This window comes from Nuphar pumila, chromosome 2, assembly GCF_984573655.1.
Source record: "Nuphar pumila chromosome 2, dmNupPumi1.hap1.1, whole genome shotgun sequence".
Classification (NCBI taxonomy): Eukaryota; Viridiplantae; Streptophyta; class Magnoliopsida; order Nymphaeales; family Nymphaeaceae; genus Nuphar; species Nuphar pumila.
The window spans coordinates 26005266-26031680 of NC_143250.1; the positions used below are offsets into that span (position 1 = coordinate 26005266).

Below are 26415 nucleotides of genomic sequence, written 5' to 3' on the forward strand. Positions count from 1 at the left end.
GTGATGCGACAAGCTGCTATTGAGTGCTACGATGATCGTGTGACTACCTGACGACTTACTTGGGACAGAATGACTCTATATTTTGTTTTGCTTGTTTTTCCTTTACTTATTGTTCTTAAACATTATTGATTGATGAATAAAGTTATTATGGTTTGGAAAATGGTAGTGTAAGATCCCTTATGGTTGTGGATGTATTATGACTGTAAGGCCCCAGTCTCTTAAAGTTTTCTTATTAAAGTTTTACTTAAGTCTGATTTTGGTATTCTCTAAATAATGAGGGACCCATATGTAATTTCTTTCTTATTGATGATCTCTATTTAAACAAGTAGAGATTAGACCTAATACAAGATTAAGACGTCTCTCTCTACCTCTTTTTCTTTTCTACATGGTATTAGAGCCATCGACCTTGAGGGTGTGACTTCGGGGTCTGCGCCAAAGTGTGCGTGAAGGGTACCAGATCGCGTGAAGGGGCGTGACTTCTGGGTCTGCGCCAAAGCATGCGTGAAGGGGACCAGACCTAAGGTGTGTTCATTTTTTTTTTTTTGGAATCAAGTGGTATAGATCTGATAACATATCTGCAGTCTGACAAAAGTCATGACTCAGATCTGTAATCAGATCTAAAAGTCGAGGTGGAAGTATGGGTTTCGGTCGATCAAATCTGGTGGATACTGAAATAAATGGGGATCTTCGAAACACGAGCTTAGATTAATAAGAGCAAGTGTCAAGAATGACACTAAAGCATAACCCTTAAAAAGGGTATAACTGAAAACAAAATAAAAATAAAAATGTATTCTTTATTGATATGAAAAACCAATTGCTTAAGAAGCATTGGAGTAAAATACAAGAGGGGCTGCACCCCTTTATATACACAGCTGAAAGAGGACTCAATAGAGCTGTTGGGCACAGTCCAACAGCTCTATTTAGAGCTGTTGGAATGTGTCAGTCCAACAGCTCTATTGCTAGTCAAGTCTGGACAGGACTTGACTAGCAACAGTCATTCTAGTTCAAACTGAACTAGATGACATAAAGACAAAAAATAAAAATAAAGGAAAAAAATTACAGAAAAGAAAGAAATGAAAAATGTATTTATATATATATATAATAATATAATATTATTATATATACATATATGTACAGTTTTACATTTTAACACTCCCCCTCAAACTTACGGTACAATGAGCGAAAGTTTGTCTAAGAGAAAGTGAAATCGGGGAGCAGCGAGAGGCTTTTTAAAGAAGTCTGCTAACTGATATTCTGAAGTGACATATGGCAGATCAATCATCCCGTGTAGATATTCCTCTATGACGTAGTGACAATCCATTTCGATGTGTTTGGTGCGTTCGTGGAATGTTTTGTTACTGGCAATGTAGATCGCACTTTTGTTGTCACAACACATTTGTGAAGCCTTTGTTGCTTCAACTCCCATGTCAGCAAGCAGTCGTCGGAGCCAAACTACTTTCATGGTCGTGGTTGCCATGGCTCTGTATTCAGCTTCGGTGGATGAGAGAGATACCTTCTGCTGCTTTTTACACCTCCACGAGATTAATGATTCCCCTAAAAAGACACAAAAGCCAGTGGTTGAGTGTCTGTTATTGGGATCACCTCCTCAATCAGCATCAGTATATGCAATTAAATCAAGAGAAGAGGAGGAAGATAAGAAAAGTCCTCGTGAAAGAGAGGACTTGATGTATCTGATAATACGCATGACTGCTCCCATATGAACAGAAGTAGGAGCATGTTGAAATTGACTTGCTGTATGAACAACATGTGCTATATCTGGTTTGGTAATGGATAGATAGGAAAGTGCCCCGACAAGCTGTCTGTAAGGAGTAGGGTCTGCAAGAAGTTCTCCATCATCAATCTTCATTTTAACATTAACAACTTCTGGAGTGTCGACTTTCTTATCATCAGTAATACCAGACCTGAAAACAATATCAAAAGCAAATTTAGTTTGAGATAATAAATATCCTCTAGGAGAATAAGCAACTTCAATGCCTAAAAAATATCTCAACAAGTTCAAATCAGTCATTTCAAAATGAGATTTAAGAAGTGTTTTGATTGTTTCAACTCCCTGTTTATCGCTTCCGGTGATGATCATATCATCCACATAGAGAAGAAGCACAATGATCCCTGCATCAGAATTCTTAATAAACAAAGCAGTGTCAGTTAAACAGAATTGAAAACCAATATCAATCATAACACGACTAAACCTATCATACCAAGCTTTTGGTGCTTATTTAAGTCCATAAAGAGTTTTTTCTAAGCGAAGGACTTTACCCTTAGGAATACTTAGACCAGGAGGGGGTTCCATATATACTTCTTCAACTAGCTTTCCATTTAAAAAAACATTTTTGACATCCATTTGAAAAATAGACCATTTTTTGATAGAAGCTAAGGCAATTAAGGTTCGGACATTTGTCATACGAGCCACCGGAGCAAAGGTTTCTTCATAATCAATCCCATATTCTTGGGCATAACCTTTGGCTACTAAACGGGCTTTATATCTTTCAAGAGTACCATCACTCTTGGTTTTAATTTTATAAACCTATCGACATCCTATAGTTTTCTTCCCTGGAGGAAGATCTTGAATATTCCATGTAGAAGCCTTTTCAAGTGCATCTAATTCAGCTTTCATGGCTTCTATCCATTTGATATCATTTTTTGCTTGAAAATATGTAGATGGTTCTTCATATGAGTGAATTAATGCAATAACTGCCCTATATGTGGGTGAGAAAGACTCGTATGATACAAACTTTCCTGGAGGCCTCGAGATTCGGGTTGATTGTCTAGTTGGAATGTTAGAATATTTCTCAAGTGCACATGGAGGATTAGACTCTTGTCGCCTGGAATATTGAATACTAGTATCTCTATGAACTTCTTCATTTTCAACATTAAGATCAATAATTCTTTGATCATCATCAAAGTTACAGTCAAGGTCATATTCATCAGATGTTGATGTTAGATCTAGCAAAAAGGAGTACTCAGTGATGTCTTTTAATTTTCTAAAATAAAAGAAGCTCTCCTTTTCAAGAAAGGAAACATTTCTAGACACATATAGTTTATTATTTTTGAAGTCAAAACATCTATAACCTTTCTGGTTTTCAGCATATCCTAAAAAGGCACAGGGAATCGCACGAGGGGAAAGTTATCATTTTTGTCAGTAAATATGAAACATTTGCACCCAAATATTCTTAGTCTAGAGTAGTCTGGAGAAATGTTCATAAGTTTTTCAATGGGAGTGATATTTTGTAACGAAGAAGATGGCATCCTATTAATGAGATAGGTGGCAGTTAAGGCAGCTTCTGCCCAAAAGTCTTTCGGGACTTGATTTGCTATTAATAAAGTCCTAGTGGTTTCTATAATATGGCGATGTTTTCGTTCTGCCAGTCCATTTTGTTGAGGTGTATAAGGACAAGATCTTTGATGTGTGATGCCATGCAATTTAAGATAATTTTGAAAATCTGTGGATAAAAACTCTCCCCCTGAATTTGTGCGAAAAATAGTAATATCATTTTGAAACTTGTTTTTAACCATATTATGAAAAGTTTGAAAGTATGAAAATACTTCAGACTTATGTTTGAGAAAGTACATCCACGTATGTCGGGAGAAATCATTGACAAAAATAACATAGTAAACAAATCCTCCTTTAGAAATTACTGGTGCAGGACCCCAAACATCCGAGTGTATTAATTCAAGTGGTCTTGAAGAGAAAAAGGTTCTGTTCTGAAATGGTAATCTTTTCATTTTGCCGAGAATACAATCTTTACAATCAAATGATTCAGAGTTACAAAATTTCCCTAGATTTGGAAAATGTTGGATTTTGGCTATATGTGGGTGACCAAGTCTCTTATGCCACAGTTCCAACTCTATTTTTTGAATATTATAACAAAAAGCTTTCTTTGGCATTTCCAAAAAATCTATGTAATAGAGTCCTCCTTCTCTATGGCCTTCCCCAATCAGCTTGCCTGACTGGCGATCCTGTACCCAACAACCATGAGAAGAAAAAGAAATATTACACCCATAATCAGAAATTTGAGATACAGATAAAAGATTTAAATTTAATTTGGGAACATGTCTAATTTCTGGAATAAAAAATTTTTTTGTTTAATAAATTTTTTCAAAATTTCCTATTCCTTCTATTTCAAGAGAAGTCCCATCAGCAGTAAAGACCTTTGACACACTTGTTTTATTTTTAACACATTTGGATAGACTTTGATTATTTGGGGTCATATGAAAAGATGCACCAGAGTCAAGAAGCCAAGAAATTTTACCTAGATCAGAAAAAGATGAGGCTGCTGCGCCGGTTGAAGCTTCAGATGAGGAAGAGGCACCTTTGATGAGAGGCTGAAGAATCTCCATTAGTTGGGCCAGGGAAACTGGTGCATCCTGATCTTTAGGCTCCGATCCAGCAATTGCAGCTTTTTTTTCTCTCAGCTCCTTAAGTTTGGGACATTGTGGCCTGTAGTGTCCCGGTTCATGACAGTGATGACAAATAACTTTCTTCTTATCATAGTCACCATTTTGTCGGTTAAAGTGAGGAGGCCTATATGATCGAACATGATTCCCTGGTCTAGACACGGCTAAAACGGAATCATCTTCAATTTTTAAAGAACCTTTCTGGAGACGATTTTATTCCATTGTTAACTCTTCAATAGTTTCAACAATAGAAGGAATTTTTCCCCGGTGAAGTAGGGTCGATTTAGTGGTTTCAAATTCCGGCCTTAATCCAGTGATAAACTGGTAAAAATATTCAGCATCGAGTTGTTTCTGACGAAGCTCGATGTCTTCGGTACAATGCCACTTTGGTTCTAAAAGGGAAAGTTCTTCCCAAAGTTCGGACAACCCATTGTAATATTCACGAATAGTTTTGTCTCCTTGTGTCATCATTCAAACTTTTTCTTGGAGGTTGCACACGTGTGCAATATCTTTAAGGGAATACATATTCTTAAGGTATTCTCATGCCTTATCGGCATGATCAAATTTGGCAAGACTTGAGCATTTTTTAATGTCAACGCTATTGATAAGCCATGACATTATCTTCGCATGAGATATTCTCCATTCTTTCCATTTCTTCTCGTATGAGGCAATAGCCTTGATTTTCTCTTCTTCCGATAGAGGGACCTCTTTATCTCCCTCCTTTTTAGTAAGAGATAGCTTAGGTTCCGAATCGGAACCATCCACAATCCCCCATAAGCCTTTTCCCCATATATGGTGCTTCATGATTGAAGCCCATGTTACATAGTTCGTATCGCTTAGTTTCATAGGCATGATGGTGACTTTATCATTGTCATCCATCGATTACAAGGAGAGAAAGAATAGGGATAGAAGAGAAACAAGAAGGAAAATGAAAAAGAAAGAAAAAAAAAACAATACAACAAGATGTGAAATCTTCTCCAATGAAGTGATAAAACACTTCAAGTGGCGAACACTTTTGCAAACGGGCACGGAAACCGAGGCAGCTTTTCCTCAAGATTTAGTACTTCCGCGGCTCTGGTACCATGAAATGAAATGGGGATCTTCGAAACACGAGCTTAGATTAACAAGAGCAAGTGTCAAGAATGACACTAAAGCATAACCCTTAAAAAGGGTATAACTGGAAACAAAATAAAAATAAAAATGTATTCTTTATTGATATGAAAAACCAATTGCTTAAGAAGCATTGGAGTAAAATACAAGAGGGGCTGCACCCCTTTATATACACAGCTGAAAGAGGACTCAATAGAGCTGTTGGGCACAGTCCAACAACTCTATTTAGAGCTGTTGGAATGTGTCAGTCCAACAACTCTATTAAGAGCTGTTGGACTGTGTCAGTCCAACAGCTCTATTGCTAGTCAAGTCTGGACAGGACTTGACTAGCAATAGTCATTCTAGTTCAAACTGAACTAGATGACATAAAGACAAAAAATAAAAATAAAGGAAAAAAATTACAGAAAAGAAAGAAATGAAAAATGTATTTATATATATATAATAATATAATATTATTATATATACATATATGTACAGTTTTACATTTTAACAGATACAGGTACGGTGCAGTAATGTTGTAGTGAAGTGGGTGGCGACCTGTTTTTGTCGTGGATGTGGGTGACGACCAGATTTGTCGTGGGTCAGTTTTTTTTTGTGTTTTGTTGTTCTGGTCGTCGTAAAATAAGTCGATCTGATCATATGTCGTGGACCAACATATTCTTTTGGATCTGATTGTTTGTTCAGGTTGCTGTGAAGCTTATATCGTCGTTTTGTTTTGGATCTGCATATTCTTTTGGATCTGATCGTTTGTTCAGGCTGCTGTAAAGATTAAAAAATCTTATATCGCCATTATTTTTATGTTCTGGCTGTCGAAAAAAATAGGAACTCTTATAGTCGTAGATTTGCATATTTCTTTGGATCTGATCGTATGTTCAGATCTGATCACAGATCTGGGTGTTGTGGTGAAGGCAAATCACTAACGTCAGTGGTTGTGGCTCCTTAGTTCGTGTTATTCATTATGGGTGATGCTCAAAAATCTGATTATAAGAATGAAGCTATTGGAGAATATAAAGCCTTTGCCAATCCCTTCTCCTATGATTCTGTGAAATTAAATGAAACTAACTATGCAAGGTGGTCCAAAACCTTTATGATGTCCGTGTCTGGACATCGTAGAAAGCATATTCTATTGGAATTTGAACCTAATGATAAAATAGGAAAATATAGTACTTGGGACGAAGATAATGACATTGTTATGTCATGGATCATGAATAGCATTGAATCTCATATTGCAGATGTCTTAATTTATTATAATACGGCTAAATAGATGTGGGACACTCTTCGAGATACGTACTCTCAAGCGACCAATGTGAGTCGTATTCTACAAGTTGAACAGGAAATATATAATCTACAGCAAGGTGACCAATCATTAGCCCAGTACTATGCCTCTGTCAAGGCAACCTTTGAAAGACTGAATGCTCATAGGCCTTTGTGCTGCTCAAAACAGAAGGATCATCAAGAACAGACCATGGTTGCTCGTTTCCTCACAGGTCTATCATCAGAGTTCTCACTTGCAAAAGTTCAAATGTTGACTGGGTCAGATGTTCCTACTCTTGCTGATGCATACAATCGATTGAGTAGACTTGTCATCTCTCTTCTACAATCTCAACCTGCATCTCAGTCATCTGCTTTAGCTGTACCATCTAGTTATGGACGAGGAAATACTATGCATGTTAGAGGCAGAGGTCGTGGAAGAGGTATGGGAGGTAGAGGCAAACTCCAATGTACCTATTGTGGAAAATCAGGACATTTAGAAGATCGCTGCTGGGATAAACATGGATGGCCTGCATTTTCTCCATTGAATCTTTATTATGGCTGATCTCTATTTAAACAAGTAGAGATTAGACCTAATACAAGATTAAGACGGCTCTCTCTACCTCTTTTTCTTTTCTACACCACGTGTATGAGTTGGGGTCGTTAAACATGTTGATTACTAAAGATAAATTAAATAATAATAAACAAGAGGAATTAAAATTAGTAACATGCATCAATATCTTGACAATCATATATTAATGCCTTTTGATTTGAAAATTTTGAAACTCAAAATTGATTTGGTAATCTAGTACTGAACAGGGAGAAAGAACATGTACCTGGTCGTGGATTATAAAGATGTCTGAAACCATAACAGATGAACTGTAGTGTCTCAAATATTTTAGGTCTGAACTCTGAAGTGTGAACTCTTGGTTTAGCCTATGTACATACTTAGGAACTGTATCTATTAAACCACACTATCACAGATGCCATTCATGAGTGGTAGTATTACTACTAATGAATTGGTTCACACTACCTATTGTATCAGAGCCATTTGGAATTCAGTCAGCTCATCTTTCATCTCTCTAATACCCTACCATTCTTCTTACTCTAAGTGCTTCTCCTTTCTTTCATTTCATTCTCCTTCTTGTCCCTTCTATGCTCCTTTCACTTCTTGATCCACCATTTCTCTTGTTTAATAATTTCTCTTTTCTCATTTCCCTCTATTCTCTTGCCAACTAAATATCATCCTTTTACTTCTTGATCCACCATTTCTCTTGATTAATAATTTCTCTTTTCCCATTTCCCTCTATCTATCTGTAACGCCCCAAAATTTCGACTTGTGATTTCGAAAACCTTATCGAAAAACCTTTCAAAGATTTAAAGTTTCAATTTTTAAAAACGACAGCGGAAGACATTTAGAAAGGAACACAAGTCAACAATCCTGGGTATGTTAGCTGAAAAACCATCATTCACATGCACAACAACTTAAAGGAATTTAAGAAATAAGGCAATAGATTAAAAATCTGCAGTTTATTACAAAATGAGCATTTTGTTCCAAAGTTCAATAAATCTAAAGAAAACTCCAAAAAGACCCAGAGCCAAGCCGCCAGCAGAAAGAAGATAAATCTTGATCTATATTGCACCACGCCATCGGCCGCCAGTGAAGTCCTACTCCTCACCTACCCATAAAATGGGTCAGTTTCATAACAAACCAGTAGGTGCACGAACAGATAAGTAGAATGAAAATAAAACAGGACATTCATGAGATAAACAGTTATGATATTTAAGCAATTAATACAATAGTAGTCTATTCTAACAAATGTAATATGTGCAAAGAGCTGTTAGTTGAAGCAGTGTAAGTCTCAGTCATCTACAACTATTCATGAAGATATTCTTTAAGTTCTGATATTAACTGGCATGTGGGTACGCACAGACGCGAAACGTAGAAACAGCCGAGACCGATCCGGGGGTTTATTATGTCAGGTGCTTTCATTAACCCGGATGACTGACTGAGTCCGCTCCTAAGGGGACGGTCAGTGACCAAGAGAGTAAATCCTCAAAGGCATTCGTGGCCCATGGATGCATCCAACTTCTGCAGAAGTGCCTAGGAGTTACCACCTAGGATAATTTATGGTAATCCCAATTCCCCTAACTCCGATGACTGGGGAAACCGAGTCTTTTGCCCGTGGGGTGGTTGTTAACAACCTGTCCATCGGAGTCTTTGTACCATCCATCCTCTCCCTTGATGAACCGTGAAGATCGGATGAGTACGACGGGGGTTTCTTAACCGCCGCCCCATCCTACATGCTCTAGTCTATTAGACCCACTCGAACATCTTGCCTGTGAAGGCGAAGGGTCACCATGTATGTGATCACAACATTGTGCTAATTGCACGCATCGAGGTTGCTACAACCTCATCCTCCAACCATCGTAACCCACATGGGACGTACTTGTCCAAAAGTACGGTTGTACCTCCCTAGAGGTACGACTACGATGAGAGGGCAACATATAAGGTTTTATGATTCTTTTAGTTCATACATGACATGTATTGCTCTTTGAGCAAATGGGCCTGTGGAGGCCGGTATTATCTCATGGATATCAACAAGGAGTTGTTTAATCACTTCGAGGTACTCAATGACCTCCCGTACTATTTGTATCATACTTGTCTTCAGGTCTAATTTCGAAAGTAAATTTGTGGGTTCTCGATAGATAACCCATCACAAGGTTTCATAAATGTCTGTATTATACCTGGCATGCTCGAATACTAAGAATCAAGAAGTCGCATACAAGATTCATCAGGCAATAACCAATAAGGCATCTATAGTAACTTATAACCGTGAGCAAGGCGAAAATACAGTAATACGGTCTTTCTAGCAATGAGTCTACTCGTATAGCTCACAATAAGCATGTAATTTCAAAAGAATACGGATGCAGAAACACAACACAGACAATCACCAATTTGGAAATTCTACGAGTGAGAATGCATGCCAAATAAACTACTCTATCACAGAATCGTTATAATTTTATTTCATTCATACAAACCCTTCGTGCGACTTTCCCCTACCTCGGGATGTCGTGCAGCTGCGTGCGTCTACGTGTGTAGATGATACGAGGCTCGGGCCGCGGAGCCAGAGCGGGGGTCCGATGCGAGGTCTGCAACAGTGCTACGTTAATTATTATGCGGAGAAATAGAAAAAAACAAGCCTGCCGATAGGAAAAAAGAGAGGCAGCAGGGGTGTGCCCCTGTTGGCCGAAATCAGAAAAACGACAAGGGGCGAGCCCTTGCCTGCAGACAGCCGCGGGGTGACAGGGGCTGAGCCCTCTGTCGAAAACACCGAGGCGGCAGGGGGGTCAGCCCCTGCCGAGCACAACAAAGTGGCAGGGGCTGAGCCCCTGCCGAAAACATCCAAGTGGCAGGGGCTGAGCCCCTGCCAGCAGCATTAAAGTGGCAGGGGCTGAGCCCCTGCCGGCAACATAAAGTGGCAGGGGCTGAGCCCCTGCCAACAACATCAGAGTGGTAGGGCCTCGGCCCCCTGCACGGCGAATAAGAAATGGCAGGGGTCTCGGCCCCTGCCTGGCACAAAAAGAATGGTAAGGGCCTTGGCCCTTACCTGACAAAAATGGGGAAATGGCAAGGGCCCCAGCCCCTGCCTGTCGAAAATGGGGAATGGCAGGGGCCCCAGCCCTTGCCTGACGAATTAAGGGACGGCAGGGGCCTCGGCCCCTGCCAGAAGCACCTACAAATGGCAGGGGCCTCGACCCCTGCCTGGCAAAATCATGGAGCCGCAGGGGGGTATTCTCTGCCCTCCCAGAGGCGGCAGGGGCGAGCCCCTGCCTGCCGGGAAAATAGAAAACGGCAGGGGCATTGCCCCTGCCTACCAGAGATCGAGAGGCGGCAGGGGCTAACCCCTGCCAGAGAGAGAGAGAGTTCGGGACGGGGGTGACAGGGGGCAGCCGACCTCCTGTCGGATTCCCTATCACTCCCAGAGGTGAGGGAGTGTCGCAGGGCCATTGGTGCCCTGCCGGCACTCCGGCGCACCCCCAGAGGGAAGAGGGGACGACAGGGGCCTTGCAGGCCCTCTGATGAGTACCGGAGAGGCGGGAGGGCGCGGCAGGGGCCGTGCGCCGCCTGTCGGCCTCCCGGCGAGGTGACAGAGAGGGGGGTGAGGAAGAGAAGAGGGAGGAGAAGAGGGCGGCGTACCTGGGAGGCGGTGGCCGGCGTCGGCGGCGGGGCGCAGTGACAGCAGCGGCAACGAGCGCAAGGAAGGAGGCGGCACAGGGGGCGAAGGGCAGTGCCTCCCTTTGCCTTCCTGCAGAGCTTTTAAAAGCTTCAGGGAAGGGCGATGAAAGGGGAAACCCCGGTGGGTTTCCCTAATCCACCCGAAAACGAAGGGGGAGAAAGGGGGGTGGTGCGGCGCTCGGGATCCTGCGTCGAGTTACTTAAAACCCTAAAGAAAAATGGGTCCGGGTCGGGTCCGGACCCGACCCGGCCCGGGTCCAAAACAACAAAAATTTTTTTTTTTGTGGTTTTTACACTATCCTCTTGCCAACTAAATATCACACCTATTTGAATTAAATATGCTAGCATCTGAGATGGCTTTCAGCCTAAAATCAATCTAGTAATCAGATTTAATCAGCCTTATCTCCAAGATTCAGATCTGACTGTATCTGATCAATTCTTTTGCTTATTATACATTATATCTTTAGATCTGCCCAGATCTGGAGTGGTTTGGTGTATCTACAAGAACATTGCACTTCTGATCAGGCCCGACGTCAGCTGGCCTAGGTTGGGTGTAAGGTTAATCCCAGCTGATATCATCACTAATTTGTCGTGGCCAGTAAAATTGTCCTCAGCGTTTGACTTTGATTCCTTATCAATCAACTTTCCTAAAGTGTCCTACTTGTTTCCTTTCTAATCCAAGTGAACTCACTTTCTAAAAATACCGTACAGGTTTGTTTACTATTTCAATCACCAATACTGTTTCTTTTTCTTTTATGCTTAACACTGTAGTTAATTTCCTCAGCATGGCAAACCACCCTATTTCCACACCTATAAATTTATCCTTCCTATCATAAATTTTTCTTTTTTGACAGGCAAGCTGAGGCTGCAAGGATAACCACAGTGGGATTTGAACCTGACACTCCTCAGTTGTGATAGTGTGACCCAACCATCCAGCTATCTCATTCAGCCCCTCCTTTCTATCCTAAATTAGTTCTTGAAAAAAAAGCTACCTTATTTTGAAATGCCAATTTGAGTCCTTTATAGAAATGCTAGATGTGATTTGACATCTGGATGGATCTGATTCTAATCCACTACATTGTATTGAGGAGAATGCCAAAATGACTGAATTCAATTGAAATTTGGTTTTGGTTTTGGTTTTTGAGTTGGTATCTAAAGTATGCAGAATAACTGTATATTGATTCTGGAATGCACTTGATATCAACCCGTAGATTGGTTTAGTGGCTTGATGCTTTTTCCAGCTTTTGTAGGTTCCAAGTAGACATCCAATAAACATTGAAACTTGAAACCATGCCCTGCATTGGTCATATAAATAATCTTTGAGCCTGAACCCAAAAAATATTGATTTATTCCAATCCAAACCTCATCTATTGGCACTATTCAATGTTACAGACCTTGGTCCAATTTGTGTACGTAAAAGAGCAAGAAATCTGCTGTCACAAGAACCTGCTTTGACCTGTAACAACCTGATTGGATTTTAGAGAAAAATTAAAGCTGAATCCAAATTTGATAGGTTTCAAACTTGAAAACCATATTTGGCCTCTTTTTTGTTTGATCATAGTCCCTAACTGTTTAGATCTTGTTCACATTCTTTGTACTTAAGATGGCAAGAAGACCGTTTGGGCAAAAAAAAAAAAAATCAATAATGTGAGACAAATGACACTCGAGAATAAAGAAAATAAGTCAATGGTAAATGTGTGCACATAGGTACAGTGATTTTGAGCTTCGAAATTCAGACTGCATCATTACATGCTTTCCTTCTGATACTAATATAACATTAATAAATACTTCATTACTCCTATTCCAGATCTTTGAAGGGGAAACCAGCTTCCTTTCAGCAGTTATGGAATCGTCAGATGGGCTATATGCTGCTGCTGCTAGTCTGGACTTACATCTACAGCTTTTCTTTTCTGGGTGCTCTGATTTAACGGACAACATAGTCCTTAACTGCATTGGATATGCCTCAAAATCAAACAAATGCCTATATCCGGCGATGCTTGAATCAGAGACACTTGCTGAATCGTTTCTCACCAGTTTTCCTTCCATGAATCCACTTTCAGCCCATGCAGTGCTGTCCTGTGGAGCAACAGTCTCTGAATTTTTTGAATGGCCATGTGAACAGAGACTTCAAGCTATTCAGAAGTATCATGTTCCAGATGAAAGCATTATTCTATTCAGTACTCTGTGCAGGTTTGGGGAGCTTGGTGATTCCAAGTCTGGAATAACCGAGTGCTCTTCAACAATGTCTTCTGCACTTGATTCTGATAGCAGCTACACTAAAATGCAAACCCCACAAAAGAAAAGAAAGTGCAGCACAGATGCTGACTTGTTTGACATTCAATCTGATGAATGCTTACATTTTGTGCCAGAAAGCAGATTTGAAAGTGCTTTGAAATCTTCAAGAAAATCCCTATCACACCCTGTTGAGGTTTGCTCCAATAGTCAAGACCCATTTTCTTTTCCACTAAGTGAGATCCGACATTCAGACTTGCAGATGGAACTAGGTGCTTCTGGAATCAAACAGCTGGATTGGAGAGACTTTTACCACCCGGAGAATTACTATGAAGACATCAAGGAGGAAATAATTGATATCAAACTTCCACTCTCGAATCAGAACTTCCTTTCATCTCCAGAAAATAGAGTTTTCTCATGGGACTCACAAGCGATCAGAAAGGAAACTTCAAGTGGGACCTCAAGTAGTGGCTGCTGTCTTTCATTTAGTCCTTCCAGAGATCCTGTTTTGGCTGCTGCAGACATCAACATTGACTCAGACATTTGGACTTCTTTACTGGATTCAAAACATAGTTCTGAGGCAAACACTTATGAAAAACCAAATCTAGATGCCAAAATGGATGGTTTTGGCAAGAAACACCAGGAAGATGTTTTGCAGGAGACCATCATGAAGCAGAAATATAGGAGAAATGCCATCAATAGGACATTTAAAGAGGTGGAAACTCTACCACATTATGTTGATAATCCTTACTCAAAATCATCTGATTTGCAACGAGCATCCCCCTGGACAGTTGAGTTTCTTAAGAGAATCAAGGAAAAATCCAAAATGCATGAAAATATCCCACATAATATATCTATGAACTATTCTGGGAAATCTCTGAGCATGCAGAAAAGTCTAAAGAGACAAAGTCCATCAATTCTTGATTCATATAAGTACCAAGGTAGTAGCAACAAATCGAACAACACAAGCAATCAGAAATGGCATAAGCTTTTTAAACTGCCATTGGCGAATTCACTTAAGGAACAGAAATCAACCTGTCGATTGGTACCATCATGGACCCCAACTGATAAGAGAGCTAGGCAGGTGCATGTTGCAACAACTCCTTGTAAAACTTGAAAAACTTTTTAAAGTTTTAAAACTGCTTTGTTTGATTTCATTTATTTGGTTGGTGATAATATATTCCAGCGTCTGTCTTTCATGAGGAGCAGAAATGAAAAGCAAAGTAAGTTGGTATGGAGTGATCAAGGTGTTAATGACTTAAGGAAGGGATATCATGAGGGAACTTAGACTACAATTGGTAAGCAAATTCAATTTTGCAAGTGATTGATATCAGATGGTTTTGATCTGTTTGAACTGAGAAAATTCAATGATTAGGATACAAGGAGAAAAATATATTTGCTGGTAGTGATAAATGATTATGCTGTAGTGTAAAACAGATGTTCAATAGAATTATCATATTAGATTTTTCTAGTGTGCTTTTTGTCTGCTTTTGGTTTGGTGGTAATATGTCTTTTTTCTGTCCTGTCCTTTTAGTATTTATGTGTTACATTGAATTTAACCAATTCTGTTAATTGCTGCCTGCTTATGCTTCAAAACTTCGATGCAAGCCTTGTTGCTTATTGCCTTTGCCTAACAGTATTAGATAATCCTGCTTAAAGAAAAAATGAATCCATTAGCTGATTTGTATCTGATGTTTGCAATACAAGAAGCTATACTTTTGCAGGTCCTGGGTCAACCTCTTGGGTGAACCCATCTGCTTCATTTATACACAAAACCCATTTCCTTTTGTAGTACATACATATCCACGAAATTAATTGTTTTACAATATGGTTGGCTGAGTTATTTTGGCATTTTTAAGATTACGAACTGTCATTACAAGCTGTTGCCTTTGTCCTTCTACCTCTGCAAACTTGAGACTCATCTTGGAGTATTGTTCTTGCATTTGCTTTAGCTCGTCCTCCATTGATGTGTTCTTCATCTTTAATTGTGCTATTTCAGTTATCAATTTTATGATGTCATCTTGATCAGATGTGCATTGACAGCAGATTTTCTCTTCACTCCTTGGGTTTGTAGTATTCTCCTATTTCGGGTCACGGGTCTGGAGATCCAGACCCGTGATCATTAACGTGTCATTAATGGCACTGTGTGTAATTTATACTTTTGTAAAAAGGGTACTTTCGTTGTAATAACCTAAATTTTTAGGCTTTTATTTAAAAATATTATGGTATATATTTCATAACAATGTGATTTGGGCCCGGGATTCAAGTCGCGGATCCGGGATCCATAAAGGGGTCTTTATATATGTATTTATCTCGTAAAACATATATGTACTTACATAAGTGCAAAATTTTTCAATTTGGCAAATTATTTAAGAGATAACTACGTATATAATGTATATATGGGCTTGGGATCCACATTTCGGATCCGATACCCAGATAGGATCCATATAGATATAGGTAAAATACCCTATATACTCGTATACGGGATTAAATATATATAAAAATATATAATACATGAGTATTTTTAGGGGGATCCACGATTGGATCCATTTGGATCCAATCTATGGATCCATACCTAGTGGAAGTCAAGGGTCCGGTCGAGTTTGGATCCCGAGCCGCAGGTCGCAGACCCGGACCCGACCCTCTCGATAAAAGAAAAGTATAAATAAGATTTAATTTAGAAGGCAAGAAGCTCTTGGACCCGGGTCGGACCCGACCCGGATCCGTAACCCGATAGGGTTTCTTTAAAACCCTATATCGGGCTGCTTTTATTTTTAAAGGGGGAAAGATCAAGAATCGTGCCTAGGGCACGATTCCTGCAATACCCAGCAAGGAAGGGGGGGGCTCGGCTGGCGTAACTGATCCCCACCCATCTCGGCATGGAAGGGGGGGGGGGATCAGTCGATAAAAGGGAGTAACGAGGGGGTCTCTCCCTCGTCTCCCTCATTTCTCACTTCCCTCATCTCTCTCTCCCTTGATATCTCTCTCCCTCTATCTCTCTCTCTGTCGAGTTGGGTGGGAGGAGGTCGCCGGCGAGCTGCAGCAGCCCACGTCCACCATTGCCGACCTCCAGCGATCTCCCCGTCACGGCAGCAACAAAGAGCAGCCCAGCTTACCGTGCCTCCAACCTCCGACCGCCGGAAAGATCGTCGGAAAACCAGCGAACAAGGTACGGGCTCTTCCTCTTTTGAAATCCGGTGAGAAAATGGGTATGGACTGGATTCCCTGTAACCTTTTTGGGGAAACATCATCTTGGAATTCCTGTTCTTGTTCTCTTTTGGACTTTAAGTGGGTTAGATTAGAAAAAAAATATATATATATCTACGTAAGGATCACGGTCCAGATTTGGCATGATTTAAGGTTTTGTAAATACTGAAATGTTAGAACGATTTACATTAAGATTTGGGGAGAAGTTCTTATCTGCATCAGCACCTTGCTCACGCTCAGGATCATCATACACCTGTACAGTGTCCCAAAAATTGATGTCCTTGGTTTATGTTCTTATTTGTTATTTCTTTTTCCATATAACTATAACAAGGGTTTGCATCTGCATGAAAATCAGAGTTACCTTGGACTTTTTGCAGCATCTTGATGGCTGGATCTGATATACATTTTTGAGGCTGAGAAATATAATGAAATCTTAGATTGGTCCTTTTAAATTTGCACGGGTATATATATATATATATATATATATATATATATATATATTTGTGGGAAAGCACAAAAAAGAAAGTCTGTTAAATACCAATCTTTTTGGGTTGCTCTCGGTGACCAGTAGTAATAACTCCCGGTATGTAGAACTCTTGTGTGTTTATTAAAATAGGTCCGTCAACATACCAATTCTGGTATATATATATATATATATAAATATAAATATATATATATATATATATATATAAATATATATATATACACACACGCGGATCAGCATGTATATGTATATGTATTCAGGGCTGCAGTTAAAGTTTTCTGAAGTTTTTGATGTGATGATTCCTTGACTAACGATCCTGATTTTGTTTTTTTTATATATACATTGCTTATGTGCTGATACTTGAAAATGGTTTACCTTGTGTTTAGTATAATTATGCGTTGCTTATGTTGTTAATCTGGAGATAGTGCATCGACTGTCATGCTTTTAAATCTGGTTATGAGTTCAAATCCTGCCTTATATAGAATTAAGTTTTTATGTATGTTCCATATGCCTATTGGTTATGTTATGCTTATTCAGGGTGATGTTTCCTTAGGTGCTTAAACTTGATAAATAATCCTTGTTCGAAATTATTGTTGTAAGTGAGTGTACTTGTGCATATACACATATGGAATTTAGATCAAAACTGCATGGTTGTTCGTATGTTTTAATTGGATTGATTCATGAATGAACTATTGCATTTGACATGAGTACGTGCATGTCATGAAAACATGCATTTAATGTGGGGGTGTGAATTTATGCTTATGCTTATGAAATTATTGATTCATGCACAACTTGCATACATGAATGCGCATTGGAAAGCATGTGAAAAGAATGCATAGTGGCATGTGATTGAGGATTTATGCTTATGAATATTGTGATGATCAAATTGGATCATCAGGGGCTGGGTGAGCCTCGAGAACTAGTTGTTCTCCGTTTTAATTATTTTGATGCATTTCAACAAATCAAATGTGAGATTTGTTGTTTTACCACACTGTTCTATGTTGTCATGGGCGGTGGTCCCATGAAAAGCTTAGCATGCTGATGTGCAAGCTTATGTTATTAATTCGGCATGTAAATTTGCAAACGTAAAAGAAATGAATTAATAACCAGATAAAAGAAAATAAAGAACAGTGTAATTCACTTTCTCCTTGATGTCCCTGCGTTAGCATGGGAATCTTGGATATTGCGGTTTAGGGGAAACCGTGAGGATACAAAAACTCCGTGTGCGTTGTGTTGCCCCTGAACCCGATATTGAGGTTCTTCTCCTGGCCACGGTTTTAGGGAGAACCCGCCACTTTACCCGGGAGTGGTGTGTTAGTCACAGCTGTGAGTTTGTTTGGTATACCAAGAAAGTGGCGCCAGTGGATGCTGTTTTCCATGGTGTCCCCGACTTTGGATGCTGTTTTCCAAGGTTCCGATGGATGGTGCTGTTTCCTGATATCGGTCGTGGGCTAAGTTTGGAACCCGGTAACAAAATACAAATTGTGTGTGAAGCTACCCCGGGAACCCTACTTAACCTCGGGGATTGTACCCGTTTGGTGTATCCGCGGGCCACTGTAATTAAAAAGAGGAACTTAAGGATGTGTGCATTTAATAGGACATGCATATGGAAAGAGAAAAACTTAAATGGAAGATAATAAATGGTTCATGCATTGCACACAAATCATGCATATTCCTGCTATGCATTAGTTCATGCATATTTACCTGTTCACTTAGTTGTTTATGTTGATCATTGTATGATGTTGATCTATTTTACATTTAATTGCCTTATTGATTAAGTTGTGATCAATGTTACCTATTTCGTGTTCCTTCCTGTTAACTGTTTAATTATGCATGAATGGTTAATTGACTTAAGAATTGAGTATAATTGTATTCCTCAAAATATTACATGGATCTTATTTATGCTCTTTTTCTTATTTGATTCATTAGGGAAACCTGTACGCAGAATTCTTCGGATTTCTGACCCTCTTATTTTATTGGTTTTTCCCAGGCACAGGTGATCAGTGAAGTCGACTCGCTTCTGAGGGATACGAGGGTCACATTTGTTTCAGACGACTTCACTTACGGACAGAGTGGCTCTATTGTTATTTTCTTTTAGTTCTTCTGATTTCCTGCAGTTTGATATTTCATTTTTGACATGGAACATATTACTCTTATTGATTCATTAATAAAAGAATTCAGTGGATTGGTTATGATTGATAAATGTAAGTTGCTTTGTGGTGTGTGGTTATCCAACTGAAATTGGAACTGTAGGGACCCCAGGTCTCTGGGAAGTTTTCCGCGACTCTTTAAAAAAAAAAAAAAAAAAATATTCCGCATTTTTTCAAAGGTAGGAGTTGGGGTCGTTACATTCGTACCCTAGTCTTATACTTTGTATGTTATTATAAAAGATATCATACAACAACCAACGCTGAGTATTGGGGTTATCGGCTTTTTCTCATTCTCTGCTATCTCTCTCTCTCTCTCTTTCCCTGTCTCTCAGCTCTCACGAGTGGATTAAAACCTAACATGGTATCAGAGCATCGCTACAGCTGAAGCTGAAATCGATCCAAAAAGGTACGTCTGAAAGATCTCTTTCTCCTCGATATTTGTTTTCTTCTTAAGTCAAGAAAAAAAAATACCTTTGTTTTCCCCAATCTCGTCTGCATCTCGCCTTTCCCAATCTCGTGGTTTTGATTCTGTTTTCACCTCCTTTCTTTTTTGGTTTCTCCAATCTCGTGGTTTCCCCTCTTTCCCAATCTCGTGGTTTGTCCATTTTCCCAATATTGTCTGCACCTGTTCCATTTTCCCAATATCGTCTGCACCCAAGAGCACGTGTTAGTTCAGTTAGTGCCCTTATATCACCTCTGTTGCCTCTATTTGTGCAAGAGTACAAGGTTGACTGGATATTGCTTGTTGTGCCACAGAAGAAACTTCATTTCTTCTCCTATTGTCTGAGTTACCTAGTTGAATATCTCTTCATTCTGCTTTTCATATATTTTGCTAGTTGTCTTTGATCACAGCGGCTGAATATAGGTCACACAATCGGGTTTTATTTTGTTTCAGCCACCTGTTTTTCGTTTCACAGTGTGAATTCATATTCACGATTTTTTAATTTCTGCTTTTCGTTTCACAATCCAATATTCAATCACTTATGAAAATAAGAAATCTGACAGATTTTTTAATTTCTGCTTCAAATTCAGCCACTGTCGTCGGCCATTGATCTGTATTAGTTTCTGAAAAAAAAAGGTTACAGAAACTGTAGACAGACTGTGCTAAACATATTCTTAACATTGTAAACCATGGATTCATTTCCTAGTCAGTCGGTTCTTTCTTCAAGTTTCCTCAGTCAACTCGTATCTGAAAAATTAAACAATGGCAACTTCTTGACTTGGAAGAGACAAATCATACCTTTTATTAGGAGTCAGGATCTTTCTGGACATCTGGATGGATCTATTCCAGTTCCTTCTGAATTCATATCACAAGAAGAAAGGGACAATAAAGGGGAACCTACTACAGTATATGTTAGAAATCCTGAATTTGTGGCTTGGATGAAAAGAGACCAAGCGCTTGTTGCTTATATCACATCTATACTGTCACAAGAGGTACTTGTAGCAATTCCAGATGACTGTACTGCCATGCAACTTTGGAACAGACTTGTTCAGACATACTCACAGGTTTCTCAGGCCAGGATTATGTTTCTTAAAAGAGAATTCCAAATGTTAAGAAAGGATTCCATGACCATCATGGAATACTTGAACAAAATGAAGGTTATCACAGATCAACTTGTAGTTGTTGGAAGTACAGTAACTGATAAGGATTTGGTACAACAAACTCTCAGTGGATTAGGACATGACTATCATATGATTGTTACTTCATTGCTATGTTTACCTGAGCTCCCCAACTTTGAAGATCTGCGTGCAAAATTGTTACAATATGAGATGAACCTAAAGGGGTTTTCTGAAGAATCATCTATGCATACTGGGGCACAAGAAGTTCTTGCTACAAGGGTTACTTATGCACGAGGACGAGGAAGCTATGATATCAAGGGAAAGGGAGCACAAGGGAGAAGTGGTCAAGGAAGTCGTGGATTATTGCCTACACCCAACACATATACCAATCCATAAAGACAGAGGCCAATTCCTACTTGCTTTCTGTGTAATAAAAAGGGGCATATCAAAGCTAACTGTTGGTTCAATCCCCTAAATAAAGGAAAATCAACACAAACTGAAGCAAAAAGAGGCACAGACAGTACAAGGACCAACGGAGAAGTAAAGGAGTTATTGTTGTCAGCTTTAGCAGAATTGAATCTGAAACAAAATGAGCAAGGTACTTGGTACGTGGACTCTGGCGCGGCGACTCACGTTACTGGTGATGCAGGTAAGCTCCTAAAACTTGTTCCTTACATTGGTAAAAGCAGTATAGTTACTGGAGATGGATCACATCACTCTGTCTCTCATATTGGAAACTCCATTATACCCCTGTCCGAATCTTCTATCAATCTTTCAAAAGTCCTTTATGTTCCTGAAATCAAGAAAAACATTGTTTTAGTTTCTAAACTTGTTGATGATATCAAAGCCTTAGTTGAATTTACTCCCTCTTCTGTTCTTGTCAAGGATCTCTGCACGAAGGAGACGTTCGCTAGAGGAAAACGACAAGGCAATATGTATGTCTTTTAAGAAGATCCTTCAGCACATATTCGCTCTGCAGATCCAAACTTGAAGCTCCAATCATCGTTGCCTTCTGAAAATTCTACTTGTGTCTTCAGTGTCTCTGAAATCAATAAGCCAAATCTTTGGCATGGTCGTCTAGGTCATTGCAGTAGTAGTTTCATTGAAAAGCTTGTTTCAAATAACCTCATTCCTAAGTCAAGTTTAAGAATAAATGTCGATGACAACAAATGTTCTAGTTGTCTCTTATGTAAGAGTCATGTCTTACCGTTTCATTCTATTAATAAAAGAGTTTCAAGACCTTTTGAGACTATTTGTTCTGATGTTTGGGGGCCTGCTCCAGTTGCTTCCATATCTGGAACAAGATATTACCTTTTGTTTGTTGACAGTTATTCTCGTTATTCTTGGATATTTTTCATGAAACACAAGTCTGAGACCTTCAAGTTGTTCTGAAACTTCCATTCCTTTGTCAAAAATCAATTTTCTGAAAACATCCTTAGTTTCCAATGTGACGGAGGCGGTGAATTTTCTTTCATTGACTTTACTAACTTTCTCCAAAGTAACGGGATAAGGAAAAAGGTGTCTTGCCCACACACACCTCAGCAGAATGGGATTGCTGAAAGAAAGCATCGCCATATTGTTGAGAGTGCGATGAGCATGATGCATGACAACAGTCTCCCGATCACCTTATGGACAGAGGCTTTTCATTCTGCAGTTCATGTGATAAATCGTTTGCCCATGACTATTTTGGAAAACAAATCTCCTTGTGTCTTTTTGGTGTACATCCCAACTATCATGATTTGCATGTGTTTGGTTGTTTATGCTATGTTCATGTTGATAGTTCAATGAGACATAAGTTTCAGGACAAGGCTCTGAAATGCAGGTTTGTGGGTTATGCTGATGACTATAAAGGGTACAGGTGCTATGATCCAGTGAGCAAGCGCATCAAAATATCAAGAAATGTCATATTCGATGAATTGAATTTTGATTGTCGATATACTAGTTCTTCAGAATCAAAACCTGAAGTTGAGGCTTATCATCCTTGGTTGAATTATGAACTTCTCCCCGGAACTAAAGAGGTTTGCTCGAACTGTATTCAAAAGAATAAGGAATCTATGTCTGCAGATGAAGTGGTTGCTCATGAAAATACAGACCCAACTTCGAATCCACAAAGGTATAAAGGTCTTGTCTACGCTCGACGAGAAAGAGAGCCGCCCACCATAGTTAATTCAGAAATGGACATATCCTCTACATCCAACATTGCTGATAATAGAAGATCCACCCGTACTCGTCATCCAATTGAAAGATGGGTCAGTTATGAAAATTTCTCATTGGATTTTCAACTCTTTCTAACAGCCTTGAATAAAGAAAAGGAACCCACAACGTTCTCTCAAGCATCAAATTCCAGAAGATGGATTGAAGCAATGAATGAGGAGATGGAAGCTCTACATGAATGTGGTACGTGGGATGTCGTATCAAGACCACCTGACAGAAATGTTGTTGGTTCAAAATGGGTGTACAAAATAAAGTATAAACCAGATGGGTCTATAGAGCGATACAAGGCGAGACTTGTAGCCAAAGGTTTTACACAGGAGCAAGGACATGACTATGATGAAACTTTTAGTCCAGTGGTGAAGATGGGAACAATCAGGATTATACTTTCTTTAGCTATTGAACATCAATGGACTATTAGCCAACTTGATGTGAAGAATGCCTTTCTTCATGGAAATTTAAGAGAAGAAGTATACATGGAACAACCCACTAGCTACGCAGAAGGTGATCCTACAAAATATGTATGCAGACTAAAAAGGGCGATATATGGATTGAAGCATGCATCTCGATCTTGGTTCGACAGTTTCTCTGTTGAAATTCAAAAATATGGTTTTAAGAAATCTCTTCTTGACCACTCCTTATTTATCTTTAAGAACCAAGACACAATTACTCTGTTGTTGATATATGTAGATGATATCATCATCACTGGTAATTCCAATGAGCACATTAAAGAAGTGAAACATCTCTTGAATCAAAGGTTCAAAATGAAGGACCTTGGCAAGCTACGATACTTTCTTGGAGTTGAAGTCGACAGTACATCTGAAGAGATGACTCTCACCCAACATAAGTATACCATTGATGTTCTAAATAAAGCGGGTATGAAAGACTGCAAGCCCTTGGGCACTCCTAGTGTCCTTCATCAAAAGCTTAGGTCTCAAGATGGGGATCCATTTGATAATCCCACACAATATCGTAGCATAGTAGGTATGTTACAATATCTCACCTTTACTCGCCCAGATATAGTCTACTCGGTGAATCAAGTCTCTCAGTTTATGCATGCACCATGTGAAGGGCATATGGAAGCAGTTAAACGGATACTTCGATACCTAAAGGGAACTGTTGGGGATGGACTCATATATCAGAGAAAGACAAATGGGCAAAATGCACATGAGATCACTGCTTATTCTGATGCGGACTGGGCAGGAGATCCAGATGAACGCAGATCGGTATCCGGCTATTGTGTGTTTGTTGGGATGAATTTAGTTTCTTGGAGCAGTAAGAAACAAAAGGCTGTTGCCAGATCCAGTACAGAGGATGAATATAGGTCAATGGCAGCAACCACTGCTGAAGCTACTTGGATTAGACATTTACTGACAGAAGTAGGGGAATCGATCTCTCGATCACTGCTTTTGTGTGACAACCAGACTGCCATTAGTATGTCTTTTAATCCAATCCATCACAGTCGTGCCAAACATATTGAAATAGATCAACATTTTGTGAGACAAAAGGTAGAAGAGAAAGAGATTAAGCCTGAATTTGTACGAACCACAGATCAGGTGGCAGATATATTTACAAAAGGGTTGACGAAAGACAGATTTTGGATGTTAAAAGGCAAGTTGTTCATGGTCCAAGATCATACACAACTTGAGGGAGGGTGAAAAGAAGTGAAGTGTATTCTCCTATTTCGGGTCACGGGTCTGGAGATCCAGACCCGTGATCATTAACGTGTCATTAATGGCATTGTGTGTAATTTATACTTTTGTAAAAAGAGTACTTTCGTACCCTAGTCTTATACTTTGTATGTTATTATAAAAGATATCATACAACAACCGACGCTGAGTATTGGGGTTATCGGCTTTTTCTCATTCTCTGCTATCTCTCTCTCTCTCTCTCTTTCCCTGTCTCTCAGCTCTCACGAGTGGATTAAAACCTAACATGTAGTAATGCTGCAGAAATTATTATTTGCCATTAGATGTGCATAGAATGATCTCTATATCTACAAACTGTGAATAGTAATATATCATGCTAAAGTTTCCACTAGTTTTTCATCAGAAATTAATATTGAGGGCCAATGGATCAATGTCTACCTTTTAGATGATCCTTGTTCCTTGTCAGCTTGGTCAAGCGTGACTACAAGAGTCTCCATCTCTGTTACCATGACACTTTTGTTGATGTTTGTTTCATCTTTATCACAGGAATTACCTGGAAATCTGGAATCCTGATGTTGTGACTCCTGCAACTTGAAAGTACTTATGCTATCAGTGATTTCAATCTCATAAAAATTGGTTCTTCATATTACTGTGTTGAAGAATAGAATAGTGATGTATGAACGTTTGTGCTGAAAATAAACATAACAATTTGATTTACTTGCAAAAGTTCAACTGTTTCTTTTCCAAATCGGACAAAGATATCCTTCTTTATCTGAGAGCTCTCTTTGTCTTGACTGCTGAAGACATTTTCCTGAAATGCAGCAGAACAATTATAAATACTGTTATGAAATTGATAACCAATACTTTAAATCAAGGTTATATCGTATCTTTACCCATATCGGTCGGGCCCAAAATAAGATATGTATCATATCACATCGTAAAAATTCATAATTTTTTAATTTTTTTTTTCAAAAATTCCAAAAAAATCATGAAAACCCAGAAAAAAATAGCAAAATTCTTAAAAAATCATATCACACGAAACAATGATGAAGTGAAGAAAATACAACCATAAAATCACATATGAAGCATTTATGTCTCTATGAGCTGCATAAGACATCATCAAACATCAACTATCCCTGCATACAAAAGAATAATACAACACAACACAATAATGCATAATACATAAATATCTCAAGTATTAGAAACTAATGACTTCTCTAACAGAGCTGACTCTAGTCTTTCACCAAGGTTGTTTAGGTCATATGGTTTGGTAATGGGAATCCTTTTTTCTGTGTGGTATGTCTGGACCTTGGCATACACTGCTTGAAATAGATGTTTTGGACTTTGGATTGGAACCTTTCATTCACTTGAATATTTGTTTCATGCGAATTCAGACTTGAAGTGTTCAATTGGCACTAGGGTGCGTGGATACCTTTAAAGAAGATGTATCGTAATGGAGATTTTTTTACCTTAACCCACTTGAGTGGAAAAATGGTGGAAATGCACTCTTGAGCAAACTACAAAAACCCTCTCCCTTGCACACAGATAGGCCCTCAAATCGCTCTCATGACTCCTAGGGTGTGTGGATACCCCTCTAATGACCTTTACGCAAATGAAGAAGTCGGCCCTCAAGAGGTCTTTAAAACCCAAAAAACAAAAGCAAGTTTTGGTCATTGTTAAAGTGCGTTGAAGGTGTATCGTACAACACACGCTGTATTCTATGATACGACACGATACAGGGCTGTATCATACGATACAGATATGATACACACTCGTATCGTGATACGAGTGTATCGTATCGCCTTTTCCCATAGTAACGATACATATCGTACGATACGGTACAATGCTTACAACATTGCTTTAAATACTTGGCTGACCCTTGAAATTTTATTATACTTAAATTTA

General features: G+C 39.2%; 1 protein-coding gene across 1 annotated transcript in view; it reads left to right on the forward strand.

The window, feature by feature from the left end:
- Nucleotides 1–26415, forward strand: part of SHOC1 (shortage in chiasmata 1) — a 105364-nt gene that overhangs the window by 72621 nt on the left and 6328 nt on the right. The window contains exons 9-10 of the mRNA XM_089986956.1: nt 12825–14333; nt 14436–14547. Coding sequence (XP_089843082.1) covers nt 12825–14333; nt 14436–14537 — 1611 coding nt within the window. The 3' untranslated portion in view covers nt 14538–14547. The remainder of the gene's footprint in view (nt 1–12824; nt 14334–14435; nt 14548–26415) is intronic.